Below are 20,243 nucleotides of genomic sequence, written 5' to 3' on the forward strand. Positions count from 1 at the left end.
ACCCAGCGCTCTTTCCTGCCTATGCAGGGGGTCGGACTCGATGATCTATTGAGGTCCCTTCCGACCCTAGAATCTATGAATCTAGGGGGAAGAGCTGGATTGGGAATTCTCAAGTCAGCTTGCAGAGGCAGTTAAGCCAAGGGACGTGGTCATCATGGGTGACCTAAGCTACCCAGACATCTGCTGGGAGGAAGTCATAGAATCATAGAAGTAGAGTCGGAAGGGACCTTGTAGATCTTCAAGTCTGAGCCCCTGCCAGTCAGCCAGGTCTGACCGCTCACATAGGTTCAAGCCAAGATACAAGACCTCCACCTAATCCAGGGGACATCCCACCAGGAGAAATGCCTTGCTGGACCTGGTCCTGGCCACAGGCGATGACCTGGTAAGGGGACTGTGGGTACTCAACCACCTGGGTGATAGCGAGCATTGCCTATTGGAACTCACCATCCAGCACAGGGTGTCAAAGGCCTGCAGCAAGGCAGAAGCCCTTGACTTCAGGAGGGTCAATTTCAATGAGTTAAGGAGATTAGTTGGGGAGGCATTGAGGTCCCACACGGTAGGTCCCTGTGACAGGCCAGCAGGGGGCGCTCCTGTGTTGAGCCACCCAACTCACTGCGCCCGACCACCTTCCAGGCTCCAAGTGCCTCCCTGGGGGCGCCTCACATTTGTCCGACCCCCTTCCTGGAGCACACCCACTAGACTGGGGGTTCCACTGCCACCACCCAGGGCTGGGCTTGGTTCTGGCTCTGCGCACCCTGGGAAACACAGGCCTAGTAGCCCTTGAGGGTATTTGATTCACTTCAAGAACTTAGGATGCTTCCCTTAGTCAGAAGCACAAGTAGTGGTCTCTCTTAGTCAGCCGAACCAAGGGGACTCCAAGGCATAATCTAGACCCTCTCCCAATAAGTCTCCCACACTAGGTACAAAGGAGAAGGTTATTGGTTACAAGGGGTAGGGTTGGAATAGGGTACAGGGTAGAGCAATAACAGAGAAATCCCATAGAGCAAACTCCCATGGCTGGGTAGCCTTTGATCAAGCATCTGAGTTACTGCAAGCTATATATCTAGTTAGATCTCAGGTAGCTTACTCATAAGTATCATCCAGAGGCAGGTGAAGATTCCCTCTGGAGGCAGGCAGTTCCTTAATGAGTTTTGAGAAAGAGCAAGTTTCAGATGGTTCCTCTCTTCTCTCGCTCCGAGCTCTCCTCATGGCTACTGCCCCCTCCTCCTGGTCAATCCTTAATTTATGTAGCCCTTGTGACCTCATTTACCTGGTCCAATGGAGCCCAGCACCTGTTGGCTGTTAGCCATTTAATCTGAAATGCATAAGTAGTTGCTGAGCAGACTGGCAGTTCCTAGCTCCCCAGGGAGCAAGCCCCTCACCCAGGTATGTGATACCAGTCACATAGGCAGAGGGAGCAGGTTTCCCCCCTCCCTCAGGAATGTATCCAGCTTAGGTTACCTAAAGAGATAGGATAAGGTGTGTATCCTCTGCTGGGCCCATCCTAACCAAATTGTCACAGAGCAGAGTTTATGGGGAAAAACAGAGGTGGCCTTCTGCTACAGGGGAGCTGGAAGTCCAAGATGAGTGGTCATTCCTTAAGGGGATGATCCTCTGAGCCCAAAGGGTGACAGTCCCAATGCAAGTCAAAGGGGGCAAGAGTGCTCAAAAGTCCCCATGGCTCACCAAAGGCATCTACGAATGCCTCAAAGTCAAAAAGGAGGCGTACACCCAATGGAAGGGAGGGGCCATCATCAAGGAGGATTATACCTCCATTGTTCGAGACTGTTAGGGAAGGCTAAGGCAGAGACAGAACTAGGACTAGTGACCAGGATCAAAGTTAACAAGAAGTCCTTTTTTAAATACATAGGGAGTAAAAAGAAGCACCGGGTAACATGGGGCCCCTGCAGGACACTCTTGGCAATCTGGTGGTTGTACCAGACCACAAAGCTGACCACTTTAACAAATTATTTGCCTCCATTTTTCTAAGCAGGGACCAGGACATCTCCCCCACTGGGATTACGGACAGACTCAGGAGAGGCACCACCAGGCCTAGGGTCAGAGAGGACCTAGTTAGGGAACTTCTGGTGGGGCTGGACGTGTTCAAATCAGCAGGTCCAGATGGTCTCCACCCCAGGGTGTTGAGGGAATTAGCAGAGGTCATTGCGGGACCCTTGGCACGGCTTTATGAGCGCTCATGGTGCTCTGGCCAGGTGTCAGAGGACTGGAAAAGAGCCAACATGGTCCCCATTTTCAAAAAAGGGAGGAAGGAGGACCTAGGAAACTATAGGCCCGTTAGTCTTACCTTGGTCCTGGGGAAGCTCTTTGAGAAATTTATCCAGGTGCACATCTGCGAGGGACCAGCTGCGGAGATTATGCTTAGGGGCAACCAACATGGATTCATTAGAGGCAGGTCCTGTCACACCCCAACCTGGTTGCCTTCTACAACCAGGTCACAAAATCCTTGGACACCGGTGTCATGGTGGATGTAGTCTTTCTGGACTTTAGGAAGGGCTTTGACACCGTCTCTCACCCCACTGTCATTAAAAAATTAGGCGACTGTGGCATCGATGCCTACACAGTCAGATGGGTCGCAAATTGGCTGAAGAACTGCACCCAGAGAGTGGTGGTGGACAGGTCATTTTCAACCTGGAGGGACGTGGGCAGTGGGGTCGCCCAGGACTCAGTGCTCAGGCCCACACTGTTTAACATCTTCATCAGTGACTTGGACTGAAAACCTTGTTCAAATTCGCGGATGATACTAAGATGTGGAGAGAGGTAGGCACAATAGAAGGGAGGGACAGAGCATACCTATAGGCTGGGGAACTCTCTTCTCGTCAGCACAGAGGCAGAAAAGGATCTTGGAGTCATTATCGATTCCAAGATGAACATGGGCTGCCAGTGTGAGGGCATATCATCACGAACAGGCCCAAGGAGATGATCCTTCACCTATGTGTGACATTGGTCAGGCCACAATTGGAACTGCGTCCAGTTCTGGGCGCCGCACTTCAGGAGGGATGTGGACAGCATTGAGAGGGTCTAAAGGAGGGCCATTCACATGGTCAGGGGGCAGCAGGGCGGGCCTTATGAGAGGCCACGGGACCTGAACCTGTTCAGCCTCCACAAGAGAAGGCTAAGAGGGGATGTGGTGGCCATCTATAAACTTACTGGGGGGACCAGCGGGGAACGGGATAGTCCCTGTTCCCCCGAGCACTACCAGGAGTAACTAGGAATAACAGCCACAAGTTGACTGACAGTAGGTTCAGGCTAGACGTCAGGAAGCACTACCTTCACAGTCAGGGCAGCTAGGATCTAGAACCAACTTCCAAGGGAAGTAGTGCTCACTTCTACCCTAGGGGTCTTCAAAAGGAGGCCAGATAATCACCTAGCCGGGGTCATTTGACCCCAGCATTCTTTCCTGCCCATGGCCGGAGATGCGGACTTAATGATCTGCTCAGGTCCCTTCTGACCCTATCAGCTATGAAGTCAGGTCCCCCTTTCTTGCTCTCCTCCTGGCCCTGTGAATCTTACCCAGAGTGAAACCTTCATTTTTAGGGTAGTCTTCATGCACAACAAATTGTGTGTTCCACTTCAGTCAACATGCCCTGCTATTCATCAGGATTAATTAGCATGGCTCTCTCAGTTAGTTCTGCTGTTGGTATCCAAGATAGCTGGATTCAGAGCTGGCTTGTGTATCCCTCTACAGCACTGCACTGTGATGTACAACTTTGGGAGTTTCAGAATTTCTTTACATGAAAGTAAACTTGATACACATAATTGATTTCTCAACTAGACGTCGACACAGTGACAGTTGCTGAAGTGTTAAGATATTGTTTGACTTGTACTACTGTTTAATCAATACATAAAACAATTTGTTCCTCAGTGAGCTCTTCAGAGGCTAGCTCGTAGCTTCTCCTTCCCTTCCTTACATGTATTGTATTCCACAACTCAGAAACAAGTACTTTTAATAACCCAAGTTGCTTCTAAGTGCAGATATTCACCTTAATTCACAGCTCTTATGTCATTTCCCAGCTGTGACTCTAGTGACTCATTAACTGTTTCCCCCCCACAAAGTATCCTCTTACAGACTGAAAACTTTTCTCCTCAGTTACTTCCCCACCATCCTTCCTCCCACATGTAAGATCTAGCAACCAGCCACTTAGAGTATTTTCTAGAATTTTACATTATACAATACATCTCGTTATATGCTGAAATTATTTTTCAGTCTCAGAATGATGCTGTCATATCAATTAATCAATTTAACAAATGAAGACATAGATACACTAGTGATAGAGACGAATCTTCAACTGATTTACCCTCCCTTTCCTGCTTAACTAGAGATGAATCCCTAGCTATTGATGAAGACTGGTCTGAATGGGTGGATCAATGATCTTGAAAAGAACTAGAGTCTATGATAAAAAGCTAAAGCGATATAGAGAGCCATGTTAGTCTAAACTAAAGTAGAAGGCAATGCAGATTTGCAATTTAGGCCTTTGACAGATGTTCAATTTAAGATGTAATGGGATCTAATCCTCAATCCCAACCATTGTGCATCCTGTCATAACACACACATGGCAGGATGCATGATTTTCATATTGGGGATCAGATCCCAATCACGCCCTCCTTCCTGGTGCAGAGAGCGCCTAGGCTCTCCCTCCATGAACAAACTGAAAACTAATCAGTTGATTCCTGGCCCCGATCAGCAATCAAACCAGTTCCTAGTCACTGCCCCAGTTGACAATCAGGTAGGCACACAGAGAGCTTGGAATTGGTTTGCAGCAGTCCAATACTGAACTCCCCATGCACTGGGAACTATAAAACTACATTGCTGCCCAGGTGGGGAGCACACCAGGTTTTGACACATCCTAGCCACAACTTCATTTTAAGGTATGATGCAAACAAGCTATAAAGGTATCACACGTTATAAGTGGAAAAACTTTGTGGCTCACTTCCTGCATTAGCATACCATAAATAATTCAGTGGCCACACATGCAACTCAATTTACAGCATGATTAACTTGTTATTTGCCCCTTAAATGCAATGTGTCAGGGGCCTTATACACTAACCAAAGTACATGTGTGTGTACATGTGTGTGCGTGTGGCCCTAGAAAAGATAGATAATAAAGCATACCACATTTAATGAGCTGTAGCTCACTTCATCAGATGAGTCTGAGTTAAAAAGGCTATGAAACAAACTGAGACTAGTAGCAGCTGGCAAACAGCATGATCAAACTAACCTCTCTCAGGGAACATCAAGACCACTAAAAAGTGAGGCAATCATTAAGTAATTCCCATAGAGTGTAGAACAATGAGCCATTAAGTCAACTGACTCAATCAGTTGCCTGAATATTAATTCTATAGCTGCTTAGCTGTGGAAAAGGAATCAAACCAGTGTGCTTTTGTTCTGGGTAGAATAAAAATCACTTTCCTTCCTTAATGCATGCACTTCCAATTTTGCATGGCTGATTTTGGGTAAAAAGGTGTGTTATATGTGAAAAAACATGGCAGCTAGAACTGTCATACTTTTTCCTAGGACATTTCCTCTAATTTACTCAGATTTTCACAAATGTGATATTTTTATTATCTTTCTTTTCTAGTCTCATCAGCTCCCATGTTCTGATGTAGCTAAACATTAAATTGTGCTAGCTTTAAGTTTGCAATGTGTGTCATAACAATTTAGAAACATTTGTTTACCCACACTAAAGAAATAGTAGCTTCTTTTTGATTGAAGCAAGATTCAAGGTGTTCATGTTTTAATTAAAAATAACAAATTAAAATCTCAGTATCTGCAGAAACAACTGTATTCATAGTAATTCAACTAATTTATGCAGCCAGTTCAACAGTAAAAAAATTGTATACTTACTGCCTCACAAAGAAGAAAGATTGTTGATAACCTTCCCCTAATTGGGTTGGGTTGGGTTTTTTTGGTCTTTTTCTTAAATAAAATAACCAGTTCTACAAAGTTAAGTAGTGTCACTAAATGCCCCAACATGGCCAGATCCTCTAAGATCATGAGCTAGCTGCTGAAGCAGCTGCAGGCTAATTACAAATATAGGAGAGGTATTTTATGCATTTTAAAAGGGATTATTAATGTTAGCACATTAGTGCACATGTTTTTTCCCCTCTTACTTAATGTGCGTGTGCAAGATAATTATCCTTGTTGCCCATATTAGGTAAGAAAACAGGACATGATCATTAAAAACTACTTCCCCATTTTGCCTAAGTAAGCATATTTCTATAATGGAAGTTGTCACAACCCAGTGATTTTTTTTGTGCCTCGGCACTATGGAATTTCCTGGCCACATGAGAGCTCCTTTGCACGGCAGAGTGTTCTGCTGCAATTAAGAGCCTGCGTGCAGGACAGTTCCCGCCAATCTGCAGTTTCCTTTGCAGGATGCATTTCTTCTTTGCAGCACAGAAATGCACGGTGCAAAGAGTTCCCGCTATTCGGATGCAAATTTGTGCCCCGCTATTGACCAGTGCTAAATTATTCACACATGGCGGCTAGTAATTGACTCGCTGGCCGTTTAAAATTCCGCGCGACTTCCACCCAAGTCGAAGAGCTTTGAGCACGCTGCAGAGTGCCTCTGAAGTTATCTGACTTGCGGCTGCCGATCGATAGACTGATCACCTATCGATCTTTCTTCCCATCACCGAGCGCAACCCCGACGTACCCCTTTCCCTGCCGGCTTCGAATTGCGGACGGATTAACTGGCTTGGGCCCCGCCAGCTGGAACAACTCGTGTGGTTGTTCCGACGACCGGACCACCTGCGTCGTGATTGCAAGCGGCGTGAGTAAAGTCTTTTGCAATCAATAAGTTGTGTCTGCCTCTCCATTCACCAGCCCGCCCTGACGTACGAGCGTAACTCGAGTCGGCCCTGGCCGTCCGAGACAGAAGTAATATCTTGAACCATAGCACTGATACACATTTTACAATTTATTTGAATTTGCCAAAGATAAATTCTAGCCATCATTATGGACAGTTCAATTACAGCCTTTGATCAGTAAATAGTAACAGCCTAGAAAAATAGACAAAGCATTAGAATGACTAACAGGATGAAAAATAAATCTACAGCACACATTTTTGAGTATGCTGGATTGGATTTGGATTTGAGTCTGGATTTTTTTTTTCTTCTGTAGTCCAGTTCTTTTCACTTCTGGCCATACAACATCAAGAGGCATGTGATGGAGGTAGGAGATTAGATTTGGGCAAAGAGGCGGGGAAAAAGGCATTAGGAGCAGACTGTATGGAGCCCAACAAGGTATTTTTGTTTACAGTATAATGTTTATAAAGTCTATTCTGTCTCAACCTCAAGATACTAAGGGATGGAGAATCTACTATTTCCTCTAGTAGTTTGCTCCCATAATCGATTTTGCCACTATGTTACCTTAAGAGTTCACATTTAAATATCTACCACTGTGACACCTAAACCCTTTTCAGAGTAAGTGCTTCCAGTCCTCCAACCGCCCAGTTTCCTTCTATTCCCTGAATCAGTTACTAATATACATTTGGTTGAACAAGTCCATCTAACCAACCAGTACACACTGCTCTATGGGCACTATCAGATGTTACATTTATAGCATCATAAAATGACAGACAAGCCACAAAGGTATTCCATACATAGTGTAGAACATCTGTGTGGCTTTAAGGCACCTTAAGCTGAATGTGCTGTGCCCCCAGTCTGACTTAGTGGTTAGGCCACCAGGGGAGGGTCAGAGAGTGGGATAGAATCCAAAATACAGACCCAATCCCAAGTCAGGATCTACATACCAAGTTACCAGATCCAGGGAAAATCCAGAGGCAAGGACCAAAATGCAAACAGAAGTGAAATTCAGGAGTCAGAAGCCAAATTAACAAAACTAAACAAAAAATCAAAAAACAGAGTCCAGCAAGCAGGATCAGGGAGCCAGAAATACTAGATTGCAGAAGCTTACCAGGGTAGACCTTTGGCAGGAACTTTTGACAAACCTGGAGCATACTGCCACAGCTGATGCTAAATGGGGAAGCTGTTCTCCCAGCAGCCAATCAATAGGCCCAGAGAGTGGCCAGCTGGAGTCATTAGCTGAGTTAGGGCTGCAATTCAGAGCCTTAGGTAGACGTGACCCATTAGGCAATTAACCCAGGCTGGGCTGCCTACTAGGGACCCTGATACTAGGATGTATGCCAACAATCAGCTAATTGTTGACACTTGCCCTAGACAGCCTCAAGTCCAGTTCCAGATCCAAGATCATCTAGGGTAAATGCCTAAAACCAGATGATTTTCTGCCTGCACCCGGGCAGCCCTGGTTCCGTATGTGTGGTATGTGTCCCAGTTTAAGTCTAGGACGTATGCCCAGTGTTCAACCTGGACCCAGAATTCTCTGGGGGCAATGAAAACAATCAGACAATCATCCGCATCACCCCAAGACTTCCATATAACTGGATTCAGGGTGGTCTGGGCTGATGCCAATAATCAGCAGATTGCCAGCACCGGCCCAGAAAACATCTGCCAGGAGCCCCTATATAACCATCCTATCCTCAGCATTTATCAGCCTACATTTATTGTTCTACAATTTATCATTCTACAGCCTCAATCCTTGCAAGCTTTTCTTTGGAGGTTTTTTAATGCCTGACTTGACAAAGCCTTGGCTGCAATGATCTAGTCGGGGATGGTCCTGATTTGAGTAGGGGGTTGGACTAGATGACCTCCTGAGATCCCTTCCTACCCTAATTTTCTATGATACAAGTCTTAATCTGATCCACACATTTCTACAGAAATATTGCTTCACTGATGAAGTGTGCAAAATTTTGGCAGCCATTTTGTTTCAGAGGTGTTTCAGGCTATTTTGGCAACCGAAATACCAAATCCAAATCGAAATGGAAGGCTCCGAAACAAATAGTCAGGCTCTGAAATATTTCGGAAATGTTTTGGAGAATTTCGGAGTCAGGCTTGCAGGGAAACAAAAACTAAGAAGAGGGAGGGGAAAGGGGTGCGGGGGAGAAGGAGCACTCCGATATTGACATCTAGCTCCCAGTTCAATTCCTCAGCTCTCTGATCATTTCCCCAGTTCTTCCCAGGGAGGCATAGGCCCCTGATCTGTGCACAGGGTTTCAGCACGCTGCTGCTGCAGGCTGGAGCCAGTTGCAGCCACCTGGCACAGCCTGTGCCAAGTGCCAGGAAGACTGCGGTGCTGCCACTGGCTCCAGCCTGCAGCGGCAGCCTGCTGAAAGCCAGCACGTAGATCCGGGGTCCCACCCCCGACCCGAGAAGAGCTAGGGGAATGATTGGCAATCTGGGGAATTGAACCGGGGGGCTGGGGAATCCCTGTCATGAGACCTGGCTCTTCAAGGAGCAGAGATCCATACCGAGGTCTCATCATCACTGCTGCCCACCCCACGCAACCCCACATTGCCAGGACAGTGCAAGGCAGGCAGCGGCAGCAAGGAGACCCCAGCACAGATCTCTGCAGAGCTGAGTCACGCGCCAGGGACCAGTAGGCTTGCTCACCACTCTGCACTGCTTCCCTTCCCTGCGACCTGGTGTGATAGGGATCAGATATCCATGCCGGGGGGGAGGGTCTCCTTGCCTGCACAGAAATCAGCAGCCCTCCTCCTCCCCCAGAAGAGCCACCCGTGTCCCCATCCTGCTCCCCGCTGGGGCCCTGCAACCCCACCCAGCTGGGTAGGGCTGTGCGAAGCTTCCTTTGCAGCCCGTCCAAAACAGATTCAGAAGAGATTCGGCCAAAACGAAACAGGTCAGCGATCCAAAACACTGAAATGAATCACTGTCCTCTGAAACAACTGAATACAAAACTGAATCAAAACACATCCATATTGCACAGCCCTAATAAAAATGTTACCAGCATGAAGCTATGCAACAGTTCCTGCAGAACCCAAGCAGAAACACCCCCATTCAGAATATTTTTCCAATTCTGAAAAATCAGTTTTTGAGGAGATTGATAAATACGATGGAGATATAATATAGGGGGGAAAGTAAAATAAAGATGGTACTGTATTTGCCCAAATACTACTTCAAATGTATGAGAACCTCAACAAATAATTTGATTCCAGACATGGGCAATGAATTATTTGCTTTAATTTTCCATGACTAGAATATAGTTAAAGGAGAGTCATCCGCTGCTCCTGCTCCTTCCCAGTGCTCCCCTCTGATCCACTCCCCTTGCTCTGTGCATCCCTTGATCTGTGCTACCCCTGCTACACATGTCCCTTACCCCATTCCCCTATTTCTTTCTGTAGTCAAAAGAAGTGAAAATTAAGAGATGGTCTTTTCTGGGGGATGCCCATCAGAAACAAATAATTAAACAAAAGTGATCATTGATCAATTCTGGTATGGTTCCTCTTTATCATACTGAAATGGTCTACTACTACTGAAACAAAGAGTATGTTTCAGTCTCCACAATATCGAAATCACTAGACCTTCAAATTCTGAATGGAAAGGTGATCAAGAAGTTGAAAGTAATATATGCTAGGACAGAATTCATGACCCCAAAAAAAGGGAACAAGAACACTGGACTTCAAAGAAGGAGTTCTGAAACAACTAGGAAAAAGAGTAGGTAAGGTCCCTTGGACAGACAAAATAAAGGATAAAGGTGTCTAGGAAAGCTGACAGTTCCTGAAGGACATAGCATTAGAGCCTCAAAACAGTAAAAAGATAAGAGTTAGTGCAGGAGACAGATACAAGGAACTTCTTAGCTACTTCAAAAAATCAAGAGGGAAAAAACAGCGAATGGAAGAAAAGGAAAGTAACTAAGGAAGTAAAATCAAGGAACAGGGAGAACTTGCAGAAACAAAAAAATAGAAAAGTGAAGGAAGAAAGAGAGAGACTGTGCTATACGACAAGCAAGGAATGTTAGATACCACAAAGGAGTTCTACAAATATGTTTTATGGCAAACAGAACCTGGGAAATTGTGGGTCCCATGCTGAATGGTAAGCAATAAAGGTAAGCTATTCATGGAAAATGAAAAGAAGGCAAAGCGGTTCAAGTACTATGTTCCTTCAGCTTTTGCTAAAAAAAACTTCAATCAGACAACTGATAAAACTACTATAAACAAAAGCAAGGACACCTATCAATCAAACTGCCATCATTAAGTGAGAATTAAATAAAAACCCAGGGCCAGCCTGCCTAACACCTGGGAAGTTATTAATACAAATTCTCAAAACAACCAGCTTGTAAACATCAGAGAAGGAAAAAGGGTGACCACTAACAACTACAAATTTGCTAAGAATAAGGCATAATATACCAATCTGGATTTCCTTTTTTGATGGAAAGTTCAGTGCATGAGGGGAATGCAGTGGACATAATATAAGTGCACTTCAGTTAGGTTTGAAAGTGTCACACACCATTCTCATAAATAAACTGCTGAAATATCAGCTTGATATTATGTTAGGTGAATATTCAACTGGTTGAAAGTAAAGGGTACTTATATAACAGAAAATCACATTGGCAGGAAGTTTCAAGTTCAGTGGCATAGGGATGTTTTGGGTCTGGTAATATTTTAAAACTTTTTAAAAACTTAGAAGTCTGCAAAAGACAAAACTGAGAAAAGTTGCAAACTCTGAGGCTAGAACTAGAACTCAATGGAATCTTGATAGAACTGGGCTATTTAGACAATACAATGACATTCGAAGACAACTCTAACCCTGAGAAGAAAAATAAAGTGCACAAATACAGAATGGGGGACAACCACTGCAAAAGAATAAAAACAAACAATTTTGAATTACATTAAAAAAAATATTTTATGAAAGGGATAAGGGGTGATGGTACAATCTTTATGGTTGTCATTAGGCCGCAAGTGGAGTACTATGTACAATTTTGGACACTGTATTTTAGGAACATATAGAATCCAGGGAGGATCCAGGGGTGCGCACCACGTATGCCAGAAGGGCTGGAATGCAAGCCTTATGAGGCAAAGTTGAGAAAAATAGATATGTCTGTAGAAAGAGACATGATAGCACTCTTTATGTCAGTCTTTCAAGTATGGGAAGAAGTAAAGCAACTGTTCTCACTTGTCACAGAAGGCAGACCCTGAGGCAATAGGCAACCACAGGAAGAAAATTTATGTTAAAACTCAGAAACAACCTTACTTTCGGTACAAGACAACAGTGAAACAAGCCACCTAGGGAAGCTGGGAAATGTCTTCACTGGAGGATTTCAAGAAGAGTATGGATAGGTTTGTGTCTGGAATGGGTTACAAACAGCATATCCTACATGTGTGCAGGGGTTTGGATCAGATGAGATCCCTTACAACCATATTCTTATTCCATTAAATAATCAGAATGCAAACAGTTTTTAAATTGTGAGCAGGAAGAAATAGTACAGTATTTCTTATCATTAAGTGCTGCTATATTAATTTACATCCAGAGCTTTCAAAACTTACATTGGAATCTTCAAGGCTACCGAAAAAAAAAGTTTCCCCATATGGAGAGATGACTGAGTGCTTCTCTTCACTGGCAACTTCTTTAAAGAAAAAAAAGGGGTCACATGAATAAAAGGACAGAGTACTATAATCTAAAATGCATACAGGATATTTCTTCAATATGCATTATATTTACACTGTTAAATAAAATTCTGTTTCTACCTAAAGTGGAACATATAGTTGGCCTACACCAGTGATTCTCAACCAAGGGGAGGCAGCACCCTGGGGTACTGCTAGATTCTCTGAAGGGTGACACAAGGTGTGAGGAGCTACGCCAATATGTGTATGCTCAAGCTTCTCTCTGCCTGGACAATCCTCTACTCCCACTATAAGGAAGTAAGCAGTGTAATATATAAATTAGTTTTTGCATTGGGTGTCACTAAATCCACAAAAGTTATGGAGGAGTGTCTCAAACCCAATAAGGAGTGCCTCAAGTCCAAAAAGGTTGAGAATCACTGGCCTACACACAGAGTTGGACTGCTTAGTTTTCTAAACCCATACAGTTATTTCAGTGGGAGTCTGTTTGCTTTCAGGGACTAGTCTCATCCTCAGCTGCACTTATTTTTCAGACACATCTGAATAACATTTAGGTTTCATTTCAATGCAACAGATTTGCTTAAAATGAATACATCTAAGCTTTTACAAGAACTTTTTAGTGAGCAAAAGAACTTTTTGTTTATAGTCAATTGAGCAACATTGCTAACCTCTTCCTGTGCAAACATACATATAACACCTTAATTCTTCGCATTTCTTATTTCCTCAAGATCTGAGATAGCACTTATGACTAATTAATGACATTTTGTGAATTGGGTCAGACATGGGCATTTTTCACCCACAATATTTTTGCTTCTGAATATTCATATCAAGGTCTATTGTTTCAATTAACTCTATACCAAAAAGACTTATAAAAAAGATCCGCTTACTGATTTTAATTTCTTTGAAACCCCAGATTAGCTCTAAACGGAAACAAAAAAAATCACCTCAGATGAAGAAACAGAAGCAATTACTTGGCATATTTATCTTTTTCATCTTCTTCCTCATAATTTATGGTAATAAACAGTTTAGTTTCAACTTTGAACGTTTGTGTCTCCTGCTCCCTCAACTTAAGATACAGGTATAATAAAGCATGACTCACTTGTTTGTGAAGCCTGATCCCCAGTACAAGAAACATTTAAAATATCCACACTTCTTCTTTTCTTAAGGGAACTTGAAATAGACAAAAAAAAATTAGTAAGTGATATTTGCCAGAGAGTGTACATAGCTTAGGTATCAACATGGGATGCAAGTTAAAAAAAACCAAATCACGTCAGAAAATGTTGATTATTTGCATGTCTACATACAATTCAAAGCCTTAGAAAAGTCAGCTTATTCCATTAGTTACTATTTGATATGACTGTCAAGAACATTTTAATTTGACCATATTAAATCCTTTTTTGCCCTAATTGTAGACTCCACCCCTATACCATTAAAGTCCATGGGAACTTTGCCATGGACTTCACTCCACATAGGATCTGATGCTAAAAAGAAAGTGACATCTCCCTCCACACATTTCTTAGATAAATATTTGAGTAACTTAATATTACATGATATAAATGAATACATCATTTTCATTTCAATAAATAACAAACATATCAAGGAAGCATTGATTTAAAATAAAGGAAGTAGGATGCTATGTTCCAAGCCACTGAAAATGATTTGTTGAAATGCTGAGTTAGCAAGACGGCGCTCTTTTCCAGAGTTCTATATCTGAATATAATTGAAACTGCTCGACAACCTAGCAATAGAAACAGCAATCACTATTACAGCCACTGTAATACTATGCCTGTAACTGCTGGTTTATGTTTCCAGGAAAACAAGACTGTGATTTCATATATTTGCTATCATGCTATCTTGTAAATACTTGAAGGGAGAGTTTTAGATGGACAGCCACATGTCATCCAAATCCTCTTCACACAATTAAAGTCAAATATTAATTTTTCAAAATTAACAGAATTAAACATGAATTAGGATCTGAAGAAGACTGGGATGTGGTTTGCTTAGGATAACATTACTAGGACACACACACTTATATTTGTTTTTCCCATTCCAAACAATAGTTCTGCACTTCACAGCTTGCTCAACAACCATCATTTTGCAGGCTCCTAAACTAGGTTTTATTTTTTTTATGGTTAATTCCACAGTTAACACTCATTTCAGGCCAGGTTGCCACTACAAGTGATCAGAAACCAGTCTATACTCAGAACAGAACAAAACTTCGGCACACAGACTGGTTTAAAAATGGCAGAACCCAGTCTAAGATTTGCCCATCCCACCGTTCCTGTCCCCCCACTCCCAAGGGTGGATGTGTGTTCTGTTCACCACCAATCTAAATTACTCCACTTACAGAAAACCGTGTAGCTTGGATTTAATCTGCCACAGGCTTTTTGAATGTCTGTACCTAGCCTTAGCCTGTGCCTTAATATTCTCCAGATGCAAATCCTGAATTGTTCACTCACCATATCTTTTTGCCAAGTTAAAAAGAATCTGTTAATTTCTTCTTTCCTAAACAAAAGCAAAAATATTTCAAAACCTAGATCTTCTGTGCTAACAAATTACTTCTTCCAACATAGCACATGGTATTATATCTGAGTAACAAACAAAACGCTTAATGGCTTGCATTAAACCGGTATTTAAAAAAAAAAATGGAAATTTTCTTCAATGTTTCCATCAAAACTTAAAGATAAAAAACGTAAAAATTCAGCCCTGCAATGTTAAATGAATTTTAAGTTTTTATCAAGATCCACATGAGTTAGATGAAGACCTGCCACCTACAATTTTTTCCTGAAAAGGTGTTTCTCCATTACCTAAAATAGCGAGTCAATGGTTTAACTTGGAAGAGGAAGAGAAAATATAAAAAGTGAGCAATAAAATACTCAGAAAGGAAAGTGAGCTAGTATTTCTACCTATATTAATATTCATGTGTTACCCTCCAATATAATATATTTGCCCCTCAGCTTACTACATAGGTTTGTTCTGGAAATAACTAAAAAGAAGAGTTCTATTAAATGCAATCACTTTTTTGATTGATTAACTGATTGATAGATTGATTGACCGATTGATTGTTAGACTGACTAAGTGATTGAGACTGTAAAGACACCTATGATAAGCCTCTAGCAAGCCTTTTAACACACAGAGATAATGCTCAGTAATAGACTGAAAATAAACACATTTGTTCTAGTACTAGCCAGTTTCTTGAACTAATGTTTTACTTGAATGGGGGGCTATTTTAATATCTTTAACAAGAGAACATGAAAATACAGTAGGATGTGATATGGCATATAAAATTACATGATAGCATTCTAGAGTTGAGGAGGAAAGGCTGAGAAAGTGAAGGGGGGAACTTATTTTGGGCTAAATCAGACTGAGATTAATTGGTTTAGGCAACTTCATAACCTGTCTCTATTTATTTAGAGGTGATACCATATTTACTCAAATTGAGGATTTTTTCCCCCAATCAGCATGCAGGAAAAAAAACCATTGTCTTATATTCATGGCTGCATAGTCAGGAAGGGCTGAGCTTGCAAGTGCTGTGCTCCAAGACAGAGCTGTCCAAGTAGCATCTGACAACAAGTGAGGGGGAGAGAAAGAGGCAGGACAGGGGAGTTTGGGGGCAGGGGGGAGAAAGAGGCAGAGTGGGGAACAGGGTGAGGGGGTGCAGGTTATAGGGGGCAGGAAGGCTGCAGGGAGAAGAAATGGGAGGGACAGAAGGAAAGGCAGCCACCTGACACCCCCCCCCCCCCCCCGCCACGCGTACTCCCCCCCCCCCCCCCCAGCCAGTGCTTTTCCGGGCGGTACGCGGGGGGGGGGGGGGGGGTGGGGGGTGGAATTCAAGACAACCCTCCAGTATTTAGAGTTTATACCTCAAGAATTATAACACATTTCTAAGTTTTCCATATATAGAACCTAATTATTGGGGGGTCATCTTAAATTTGAGTACATATGGCACTAAATAACCACACACAAAACAAATAGTTTTCCTTCTGCCTGGCAGAGGCCTCAGTTGCCTTAATTCCACTGATTTCAGTCAGAGGTAGACTGGCAAATTACTGCGGCCAAACAAACTCAATAACTTTTAAAAGGTAAGAGATACAAGGGATACATCAAGCTGCCTGTTTTTCCCCAGTCTTCTTCCCCTCCAAATGGGGTGACAGCATGTGATGAGGAGTACCTGGGTTAATTAGGGATGCTCCTGCTCAGTGGAGGCTGAGCTGAGAAAGGAGCTGAGGGCTATTCTGGCTATCTTCCTGCAACAATACTCAAACAGCCCTAAAAGCAAAAAATCTTATCTAGGCCTACTTACGTTAAAACGCCTTATTTTAACAAAACACTGCACTTCTAACAAAGCATTGCCTTTCGTTTTCTGTCAAGTTCAGCTGGAATTACTCCAGCCCAGGGGTTGGCAACCTGTTTCCAGCTGTGGAAACAGACCAACTGAGTTTGGGCTACAGACAGGCCAGTGCATGAGGAGTGGGTGCTAGGATCCAGCCACTATATCAGCTTTTCCCAACAGCAGCACAAGGAAAGCACCTGCTGCCACTCCTTCCCCCAACAGCACAGGGAGAGTGTCTGTGGCTAGCATTTTTCACACAGCAACAGGAAGCTTTGACAACAGTTGCTTTCTTCTGCTACTGAGGATGCTCTCCTATGTGACATCACAGTGAAAAGCAGAAGCAGGAGCAGCTGGGTCCTAGCATCTACATGGATGCCCTTCTCTGAAGGGAAGGGGCAGCCGCACGGACACAGCAGGTCCCGGCCCTAATCCTAGGCCCAGGACTGCTTCGCTCCATCCCGATCCCTGCCCAGCCCTAGCCCTCCTCCCCACGGTCCTTTCCCCTCCCCTCCTACTGACTTTCCTACCTGGGGGGGCATGCTCATGCTCAGCCCCCACCAATTTTTTTTTCTCCCTCCATCTATGTCCACAGCCCAGGTTGCTGACCCCTACCCATTTCTCTCAAGCAGAGGTAGCACCTTTAGGCTACTAACAGAAGTTACACAAAAACAAGTGTAAGTGATCAGAAACCTGTTCAAATCTGTAATACAACAGAAGTTCAGTGCACACAAACTACTTTCAAAATAATCAAACCAGTTTAAAATAAATGTGGATGGATGTAGCATCAGACTTAACTGATTTAGGTCATCAGTTTATTCAACTTCTGTCCCTGCTCCCCTCCAGATTCAAGTTAACTCACAGTCCCCCAGCATCCCAAGATGCTTGGCACCTCCTCCGCAAAACCCCCTAGCAGGGTGAGTAAGCTAGCCTTGGCACAAGCTGTCTGCTCCAATGGAGCAGGCAGGCATTCTCTAGCACTTCAGGCTGAATTGATTCAGCCTCAGGCTTTTTTATCGTCTATACTTAGCCTTATAGACTAAATCAGAGCTATATAGCAGATCTCTGTAGACACACACACACAGATGTTGTATCTCCCTAATTTGGTCTGTAAAGGTGAAAATCTACCCCGCCTTCTGCCTGAGTTCAGACTAAATATCTCCCATTTCTCTCAAGCCATAGCTGTTCAAGTATGTTATGTTACAACTTTGGGTTGAAGTACTGAGGATAAATTGATCTTATTGTCTTGCAAATACCACTTGTATTCCCAAACCTTTATAAATACCTTTATTCCAAAATGCACTTGCTGGAAATTGGATTGTGCATTATAACAAGGAAATATGTTAACAGCAGTTTCTGCCCTGCAAGTGAAACACAGTCACAGAGAACAAAACAATGAGCAGGCTTAGCTCCCTAGCTGATGTTACTCACTTTACTTACTCTAAGGAAAGATCTACTTTTCTTCATTCTGGTTTTCAAAAACAAGATTTCTATCTAATTCCAGAATGCATTGCATGCAAGACCATACAATACTTACATGTATATAGGAGCAGTTTGTCTCCCCCCAAGTTACAATTTAGCCTGCGCTGTACTGTAGTTTGGAAAGAGATTCATGAGCAGGGATAACCTGCAGCTCTCCTTTGACCAGCTCTATGAAGTGAGGTTGAGGGGGTGAACAAAGGTTAGTGAAAGCTACCATTCCCACCACTTGAAAGCCTGAAAAACATCACCAAATAGCTAGGCCATCTACCAATCAAGAGTATATATCATGGACAAGCCCTTTCCATATTTTTATAGAACATTTTCTTAATAGAGAAGTGGCCGTATACACATACATTTCATTTTTTAAAATATGCCAGCATCTTGGTACACAGCAAATGACTACTTGTATGTCTATTTATACACAGTAGCAATAACTGAAGAGATCTTGCTACTGCCAATAGAAGTATTTTGCAAATTTGAGACGTAAAAAGGCAATGCATACATCAAGTTTGCCTCCCCATCAGTTGCTACCATACTGCTAATCCATTCTGGCAGCTTTGTTAAATTCTCTTTAAGACACTCATCTCCACCAAGTTATAAATCTGTTTAATTTCCCTCTTCAAAGGAAGTGTTTCTCTCCACACTAGTTGTTCTAGTACTTTCACCTCAGGGTTGATTGTCAGATGATATACTATAAGAAGGCATCCATGGCCTTTGAAAATCTCTCTCTGCCAACCACTTGTTCTTGTTTTTAAGGCCTATATGTGGACTGATCCTAATGTACTACAATCATCTGCCACTTGCAAACGCCCTCGTTTTCACTCATTTCCATTTACTTTCTAAGCAACCTTCAAATGGCTTCTTTAATCAGCACCAGAACATCCTCAAAAAATGTAAGTGAATAGTTAAAGTATTCATTAAGATGTACAATACAGAAGATCCCAGCAGTTCATTACAGATTATTTTTGGCTATAGCAGCAGTGCCACAAAACAGCACTTTCCCTAATGTGTTCTTTCCTTATTCTATCCATAACTAAAAGACCTAATTTATTTTACAAACGGTAATTTTTGAACCAATAAACAGCTAAGGGGTAAAACAAATCAACAAATAATGAAGATATTCAAAATACCTCCAGAAGAGGTACCAGATCATTGCAGTATATGATTTACCAGATATTTACTAGGAAGATAACTTTTACTGGCTTGAGTTTAACATACCTTTATGACTGACTCACTGCTTCGTTCCTCATCAGACTTGCAATCATTCATAAAAACACCTTATGAAATCCTTTGTACTATCACAATAAAATATGTATTCATGGCCACATATTTTAATAGGACTCTCTGTATTTCAGGAACTCTTACTACTAGTTTTACCATACATATTTCTGAGAGAAAGAAAAACTAGAGTGTAAAAATATTATGTTGTAATATATGCCAACATCATGTTTTGTTTCAAGCAAGAGCCAAAAGCACAGTAAACCACAAGGAACAGAAATGGAGGCAAGCCTTTTAAGAGTAACAACAAGCAGGTAAAGTCACAACACTACTACTGGGTTACTGGGTGTGACAAGATCCTCAGTATTAACTTTCTTTGCTGAAGACACTTGAAATTATCTGGGCAGGGGGTGGAGATTTACTGTATATAATTTCATGGCTAGCATCTACCCATGACTAAAAATAAGTGCTGCATTTCCCAAGGGAAACTAGATGTTTCCCAAGGGATAACTGTTTCTACTTAACTAATAGAATATTGCCCCACTGAAACCAATAATAAAATAGCTTCACAGGGTCAGAATATCATTCAATAAATGTTATATGGGTAGTGACAGATTTATAGTATATTTATTCGTTTCTTTGTAAGTGTCTGGGTTTGAGAGCAATGTGACCAATAAATACCACTATGATAGTCAACAATCTTAAAATAAAAAAACAAAATCTTGGTTTTTGTGGTATTTACAACCTCTTCTACATTT

At 42.6% G+C, this 20,243-nt stretch overlaps 1 protein-coding gene across 2 annotated transcripts in view; it reads right to left on the reverse strand.

Moving 5' to 3' along the window:
- The window catches only part of ARAP2 (ArfGAP with RhoGAP domain, ankyrin repeat and PH domain 2), a 246,403-nt gene that overhangs the window by 209,800 nt on the left and 16,360 nt on the right, over window positions 1-20,243 (reverse strand). The window contains exons 3-4 of one of the 2 annotated variants that reach the window (XM_025212512.1): window positions 13,555-13,625; window positions 12,381-12,457 (exon numbers count right to left, since the gene is read on the reverse strand). In XM_025212512.1, the coding sequence (XP_025068297.1) occupies window positions 12,381-12,457; window positions 13,555-13,625 (148 nt within the window). Of the gene's footprint in view, window positions 1-12,380; window positions 12,461-13,554; window positions 13,626-20,243 lie in introns of both variants that reach the window. The other variant, XM_006030846.3, reaches the window with a different exon arrangement.

The sequence above is a fragment of the Alligator sinensis genome, unplaced genomic scaffold (genome assembly GCF_000455745.1).
Source record: "Alligator sinensis unplaced genomic scaffold, ASM45574v1 scaffold1122_1, whole genome shotgun sequence".
NCBI classification, from domain to species: Eukaryota; Metazoa; Chordata; order Crocodylia; family Alligatoridae; genus Alligator; species Alligator sinensis.